The sequence below is a fragment of the Eptesicus fuscus genome, chromosome 6, assembly GCF_027574615.1.
Source record: "Eptesicus fuscus isolate TK198812 chromosome 6, DD_ASM_mEF_20220401, whole genome shotgun sequence".
Lineage (NCBI taxonomy): Eukaryota > Metazoa > Chordata > Mammalia > Chiroptera > Vespertilionidae > Eptesicus > Eptesicus fuscus.
This window is the reverse complement of record NC_072478.1, coordinates 48,040,350-48,048,042: the sequence shown is the minus strand read 5'-3', so window position 1 is coordinate 48,048,042 and position 7,693 is coordinate 48,040,350. Positions and strand designations below refer to the sequence as shown.

General features: G+C 48.1%; 1 protein-coding gene across 1 annotated transcript; it reads left to right on the top strand.

Moving 5' to 3' along the window:
* Window positions 1–5,319: 5,319 nt before the first annotated feature.
* LOC129149324 (tripartite motif-containing protein 75-like) lies at window positions 5,320–6,726 on the top strand. The gene has a single exon (XM_054716960.1). The coding sequence runs from the start codon at window positions 5,320–5,322 to the stop codon at window positions 6,724–6,726; it is 1,407 nt and encodes a 468-aa protein (XP_054572935.1).
* The last annotated feature ends 967 nt before the right edge of the window (window positions 6,727–7,693 follow it).

Genomic DNA, 7,693 nt, shown 5'->3' with positions numbered 1-7,693 from the left:
TCCAATGACCAGGAAGGGGAGGAGTCTGCAACCAAGCCAGGTGCCCTTGAGTAGAATGGAACCCGAACTCTTAGGTCTGCAGGCTGAGGTTCTATCCACTGACTGAACCAAACTGAATAGGGCTCAGCACTGGAGATTTATAAGAAAATAAATAAATTCCTGGCCCATATGCCTCAATGGCTGAGTATAGACCTATGAACCAAGAGGTCACTGGTTGGTTTCCGGTCAAGGCCAACATCAGGGTTGTGGGCTCCATCCCCAATGTTGGGTATGCAGGAGGCAGCCAACCAATGATTCTCTCTAATCATTGATGTTCCTATGTCTTTTACCCTCTCCCTTCCTTTCTGAAATCAATAAAAACTGTATATTTTAAAAAGATAAGTAAATAAATGGTGTTGACAGGATCAAGAGAGAATAGCCTGGGGGCAAATTAGATAATGCTTGTTAACAGAGTTAATCCTCTCTGCTTCTGGAAAGCACTGAAAATCCTCTTACTCTGGTTCCTCCCTCCCCCTTGAGCCACTGGACTTTGGTGGGCGTGGTTAATAACTCTGTCCTACCAATGGTGTGTATAAACCAGGGTCAGGTCAAGGGCTCTGCAGTCCTGTGCCAGACTATCTAGAGACATCTTTGTGGGAGGTTCTTCTTTCCCTGTCAACACTACAGATGGGACAAGAGCCCTGTGCTCCTGGTGAGTCCAGATATGGGATTTTGTGGGTGCGGGAGGCCAGAGTGAGGTAAGACCTGTGTGTTCTGAGGGCCTGCTCTGTGCCCCGAAGAGCGATATACCTCCAAAGGGAATCCAAACTGGGTTTGGCTTATTTAAAACACATGTGGTTACTTATGTTTTCCTGGTCCCTGCTTGAAACTTAAGTCACTTAAATGCCCTTCAAATTTTTAGATATACTTATGTGAGCCCTGGGGGTCAGGAATGGGAATGGGAACATTTGCATGTGGTAAAGCCAAGGCAAAGGTCCTCCAATACCCAAGGCACAGAGGCGCCCAGAGCCATGGGCGGCAAAAACCTGCTTTCTGTGCAGCTGCCCTGGGAGGGCCCAGTCCGCACTTCCCGAGAGCATTCCAATTTGGTTTCAGGTTATTTTAGGCCGAATGCTGTCTTTCCAGGCCTTCCTAAGTCATCAAATGCTTTTGCTAAAATCACGGAAACCAGGATCCCAACCCGAACTAAGGGGGCGGCAAAGCGCCTAAAGGTGCTGGTCAGGAGCTGCATGTGGACTGCCTTCCATTTTGTCTCTGCGATGCGGGTTTGTGTACAGGCAGAGATGGGTGGGAAGGGCCGGGAGAGGTGAGAGATATGGGCCTGGATCCCAGATAACTCAGACCCTGTGTTGACTGGACCTTCTTAATAGGCCTGCAGGCACCCAGTACAAGCAGGTAGCCTAAAAACTATGTCCCTAAAGGAAACCCGGAGACCTGGCCAGTATTTTAGTTATTAAACACCTTTAGCCAGGGCAGCTGCACAGAAACTAAGGTTACAGGGAGGTTATAGGAAACTAGCTTTCCCGTTGCAGGAAAATTCCTGCAATGGGATTTCCTGCTGCACTCTACCCCGCCTCCGCCCCGCCCTTGCCGCCCGCCTTGCCTTCTCCTCCAGCCTGCCCGCGTTTCCCTTCGCCCCCGGCCCCGCCTCCGCTCCGCCCTTGCCGCCGGCCCCGCCTTCTCCTCCAGCCCGCCCGCGTTTCCCTTCGCCCCCGGCCCCGCCTCCCCTCCGCCCCGCCCTTGTCACCCGCCTCACCTTCTCCTCCAGCCTGCCTTCGTTTCCCTTCGCCTACGGCCCTGACTTCGCTCCTCCCTTCTCCTCCCCCCGCCCCCCTGGCTTGCTTGCTTCTTCGAAGCTTTACTCCCCTTTGCAGCTCTTGGCTTCTTTCGACACTGTCTTGATATGCAAATTAGCCGCCATCTTTGTTGGGGCAATTTGTATACTCGTCCTGATTGGCTGGTGGGCGTGGCTTAGATGTAGCGAAGGTGCGGTCAATTTGCATATTTGTCTATTATTAGATTAGATGGGAATTTTGATCTTCTAAATGTGTATTTTGCAGCATGAATTGCAAAAAATTCATGATACTGTCTTTACTGTTCCTTGACGTGTGGGAGCCGAGGTGACCCAAGTTGGAGGTCATTCCAGCCTCTTCTTGGTCTCTACTAGGATCAGTGCTGACTGTAAGGAGAAGCTCAACTGTCTTCTCGGCTGTTTAGGAAATGCTATGTCTGGCTATCTGCTTTTCATTTACCCAATCAGCAACAGTTTTTCTACCTGTTCAATGGGCTGTGATTGTTTTGAGAGCACCTTCACACCCTTAGCAACATAAAGGAGAAGTGTTGGAAGCCTTTCTAAGGAATTTTGGAATTTGACTCAAGTCAGAAGGGATCATCAGGTCATCTTGTCACAGCCACCACCTGGGGCAGTGTACAATCTTCTATGTACCATCTCCTATGATATTTTCCCATTGATATTTTGAGAGAGTGGAAGAGAGAGGGAAATACAGAAACATGGATGTGAGAGAAACATGTTGATTGGTTGGCTCCTGCAGGTGCCCAGACCAGGGCCAGGGCCCAGAGGAGCCTGCAACCCAGGTACACGCCTTTAAATGGAAAAGAGAGGATGGGTGTGGCGGCTGCTGAGGGTCCAGCTCGCAGGGAGGATGCCCATGGCGCCTGCGCGACCATGCCATGGCCATCGCTCGTCCTGGTGCTGCTGCTCCTGTGGCTTGGCCTCCATGGTGCGCTGTGGCTCATCTTCGGGCTGGGGCCCAGCATGGGCTACCAGCGCTTCCCGCTCAGCTTCGGCTTCCAGTGCCTGATGGGCCCCGATGGCCCCGTGCCTACCGCCCCGGGACCTGCTGACCAGCCCGGGGGGCCGGCGGGGCGCAGTCTCCTGGACCTCAGTGGGCGCTTCTGTGTGCGCACAGCTGGCCTGCAGGTGGCCAGGGGACAGTCCTGGGCCTGGAGGGGCAGGTGCAGGTGTGCAGTCGGGGGGCGGAGCCTGATGCCCCCTCTGCTCAGTTTACTGGTTCATCCAGGCTCCAATCCGACCTTCCTTCCCTCCTGGCTCTGGCGCTTTCTCTCTGACTCTGGCTCCCAGGCAGGTGCAGTCCCCTCTGAGTGGCTGATGGCGCCTGTCTGAAACCTTCATCCTCCCTCTCCCATCCCGCACCGGCCGGCCGGCCTCTCCCCGCAGGGCAGGGCTGCTGTGGAGGTGGGGCGGCGGGCGGTGCGGGCTGGCAGGGCTCAGGGCTACCCTCCCCTGAACGTGGCTGCCAGGCTGGTTCAGTTCCTGTGGACCCTCCCGTCCCCGCTCCCCTTCCTCAGGCAGAGAAATAGTTTTAAAGGTATTTGCTGTCGTTTTAAGTAGCGAAACACACGCTGCATTTTTATTTATGACGCCCAAGAAACGTAAATCTGGTTTTTAAAAAGAAATGGAGAGTTGGGAACCTCTGGAAACGCGGGCGCTTCTCTGTGACGGGCCATAGGCTTCCCGCTGGCGGCCTTGTTTCTGTCTGATTGTCAATAAGAGATTATTTACGTGAAAAGGGAGCTTTTTGTAAAAGGACCAAACGTTCTTTTATAAATGTACTGAGACATATCTTGCTCTTTAAGATTTACTAGGATTTTTATGAGCCGTTTTTATTAAAAGGTTCGCTTTAGCCTAAACCGGTTTGGTTCAGTGGATAGAGCGTTGGCCTTCAGACTGAAAGGTCCCAGGTTCGATTCTGGTCAAGGGCATGTACCTTGGTTGCGGGCACATCCCCAGTAGGGGGTGTGCAAAAGGCAGCTGATCAATGTTTCTCTCTCATCGATGTTTCTAACTCTCCCTCTCTCTTCCTCTCTGTAAAAAATCAATAAAATATATTAAAAATAAATAAATAAAAGGTTCGCTTTAAAAATAAATAAATAAAAATTTCCATAAATAAATGGAAATGAACCTGGGAACCTTAGGTCCTCAGGCCAAAGCTCTATACACTGAGCCAAACTGGCTAGGACTTAGCCTCTAGGGCAACATTAGCTCTCTTGATGATCACATTATATTTTAAAAGTGTGCTAATTATTGATTTAGAAACCAACAAAAGCAGTCTTTCCTTTGTGTGTGTTTTTTTTTTTTTTTTTTTTTTTTTAATCTGAGATACCCTTTGTCATGCCGAGGTATCAGCATAAAAGAACTGTCAGGTGGAAAACTGAAGTTTTGGTCGACAACTGAAACATTTTCTGTGAACAATTTGGTTGAGAGAACTGAATTGTTTGGGATTGGAGAAGAGGTTTGACTGTATCATGAATGCCGTGTTAACAAAAATAACTGTTGTTTTTTCTTTGTTTATTAATCCTCACCTGAGAATTTTTTTCCATTGATGGTTTTGTAGAGAGAGTGGAAGGCAGCGAGGGAGTGGGGTGGAGGAGAAAGAGAAAAGCATTGCTGTGGGAGTCAAGTCTATTGGTTGCCTCCTGAGCTCACCCCATTGAAGCTGGGGATGGAGCCTGCACTAGGTACATGCTCTTGAACGGAAAACCCAAGACACTTGGGTACACGGGTCAACACTGTAAATAGAGGCGCACACTGGCCAGGGCAGAAATAACTGTATTTTAAGACAAAAAGTGCCAAATCTATTGCTGAGGTTTTTCAAAAACTGGAAGTGATGGAGGTTTGGATTTTTGTATTTGTTAACCTGAATCTCTTAATGTTAAGGATGTTAAGCACTTTCCCTAACACCCCAGATAATTGTGGACTAAAGCTGAAACTTAGCCCACAGACAGAATCTAGTAAGAAACATTCCCACAACATTTGCAGTTCCATGCAGACCCACAGTGATGAATGTGGGAGCAGTCAACCTATGGGGCTGGGCAAAAGAAATCAATGGTTCCCTCAAAGGTGGCAGTTAACAGGGCAGAGCCACAAGACAAATAGTAAGCAGTTTTTCCTTCATTTCTTTCCTTTTATTTATTTATTTATTTTTTTACATGAAACTGTATTTTCTCATCCCCAGGAACCAATCGGTACCAAAGAGTCAAGATTGCTTGCTGACCAAGAGAATTGCTGAACTTGGATTCATATCCTCTGAGCTGCCAAGGACAGTAGTCCTCCAACTACGTTGATTGGCTGCAGGTGGGCAGGGGAGCTCCTCTGGGCACCTTCCTCTGCAGCTAAGGACCTCACAGGACACCAAGGGCTGCCCTTAATTGATAGAGAGAATTTACACAGGAAGGCCAGTGAGATCTGAAGGTGCATCTGCTTCTCAGTGGAGAGGTTTCACAGAGCTCAACCTCCTGAAGAAACACACCTCAGTCCCATCCTTCATTCAGGGCCCAATGGCAGGTGAAGGAGCTGTGGCCAAACTCCAGACAGAAATCAACTGTCCCATCTGCCTGGGTACCCTGAGAGACCCTGTCACCATCGAATGTGGGCACAACTTCTGTCGCTCCTGCATCCAGCAGTCCTGGGCGGGTCTGCAGGGCAGTTTCCCATGTGCTGTGTGCCGTCACCCATGCCAAGAGAAGTACATGAGGAGCAACACTCAGCTGGGAAGGATGGTAGACATGGCCAAGCTCCTCCAGATCACCCGGGAGAAGATGAAGCAGCAAGAAAAGAGGCGCTTGTGTGAGCAGCACAACCAGGCCCTGACCCTCTTCTGTGAGGAGGACCTAGAGCTGTTGTGTCCCCTGTGCACTCAGCCCCCTGACCACCAGGGCCACCAGGTGAGGCCCGTGGAGGAGGCTGCCTCTCATCACAGGCAAAGGCTCAGCAGTTACATTGGGCCCCTGAAGAAGCAGATGGCAGACACTCAGAAACTACTAGACACCCAAGACCGGAGACTATCAGAACTGAGAGAAAAGGTGGACAAGCGGAGAGCAAAGTTAGCCGCTGAATTTGAGCAGCTGATAGAATCTGTGGAGTGTGAGGAAGAGGCAGTTCTCTCAAGGCTAGCTGCAGAAGAGAAGGACATTCTACGGAATCTAAGTGCTAACAAAGCTGCATTTTCAGACCACATTTCCAAACTTAAAGTTCAACTAAAGGAGATGGCAGAGAAGAGTGTGATGTCAGATGTGGAAATGATGATGAATATCAAAGGTGTCCTCCAATGTTGTGAAAAACTAAAACCCCCAAGTATTTATTGTGTCCAGTTGAGGAGAGAAGCATTCAGTCTTCCTCCGCAGTGTGAAGCCCTGCAGAAAATTATACAGAGATTTAGAGAAGAAGTTACCCTGGATCCTGAAACCGCACATCCTAATCTGCTTGTGTCTGAGGATAAAAAGTCTGTGACATTTGTGAGGAAAAAGCAAAGAGTTCGTCGGAATCCAAAACGATTTGCGGTCGACCCAGTTGTCCTGGGTACTGAAGGGTTTGACTGTGGCCGACATTACTGGGAGGTCCAGGTGGACGACAAGCCTGAGTGGGCCGTGGGGGTCTGTAGAGACTCCCTTTCCAAGGAGAGAAAGCAGCCCCTGCTAAGACAGGAGAACAGATGTTGGACGATTCAGCTGCAGGATGGTGACTATGTGGCACGCGGGTCTGTTCCTGTCCCCCTTGTGCTGAAGGAAATGCCCAGAGGGATTGGCATCTATCTGGACTATGAGTTGGGGCAGGTTTCCTTTTATAATTTGAATGACATGTCTCACATCCATTCCTTCAGGGATACCTTTTCTGAAGTGCTAAAGCCTTACTTCTATATCGGATGTGACCCCAAACCTCTTACTGTCTGTGCTTTAAGAGATTAGGAAGGATGAACTGTCACTTTGTTTCATTTTCTTCCTGTGATTTACAGGCAGTAGGTAGAATTTTTTAAATCATAATTTTATTGTTATTTTTATTTTAAAATATAATTTTATAGATGCCGGAGGGATGGGAGAGAGATAGAAACATCAGTGATGAGAGAGAATTATTGATCGGCTGTCTTCTGCACACTCTCTATTATGGATCCAGCCCCTAACCAAGGCATGTGTCCTTGACTGAATGGAACCCAGAATCCTTCAATTCACAGGTGAAGCTCTATCCATTGAGCTAAACCAGCCTTACTTTATTTTTATTATATATATATATATATGAAAGTATTACATAGGTCTTTGTGGGTAGAATTTCATACAACTATCAATGATCTAGCATCAATATTTTTTGTTGTTGTTGCACTGATTTTTAGAGATGAAGAGAGAGAGACAGAGACACATCAGTGTGAGAGGGTACCATTGATTGGATGCCTCCAGAATGCACCTAGATTGTGGATTGAATGCCAATCTGGGTATGTTCCCTGACCCAGAATTGAACCTGTCCACCCTTTGGTACATGGGAGAATTCTCCAACTAACAGGTAAACTGGCCAGGGTTAGCACCAATATTTTGTAAAAAGCACTTCTGTGATAGGAATACTTGTTTACTCTCTCTCCCTCTTTCGCTGCCCCATTTTTCTCATGATCAAGGTGTGTGGGTACAAATGGAGTTGTGGAATGTTTGGAATATTGATTGATCAGTTCTTTCTTAAGTGCTTCTGAAATTATGGATTAGAATGTTCATTATAAGGCACAGTTCAATAAAGGTTTTGTATATTTACATGAATTGTAAATTTTGTCTTATGTTTCAGGATGTGTCTCTGTGCATAAGTACCTTATGTATTCCAGGTGGGAGAGATGGGATATTCGTGGGGGGCCTTTCCATGGTTTCCTATTTTTTTGTGTGTGTGTGTTTGTGTAGC

Excerpts from the sequence above, each read along its gene's own strand:
- LOC129149324 (XM_054716960.1), top strand. The coding sequence starts at position 5,320 with ATGGCAGGTGAAGGAGCTGTGGCCAAACTCCAGACAGAAATCAACTGT.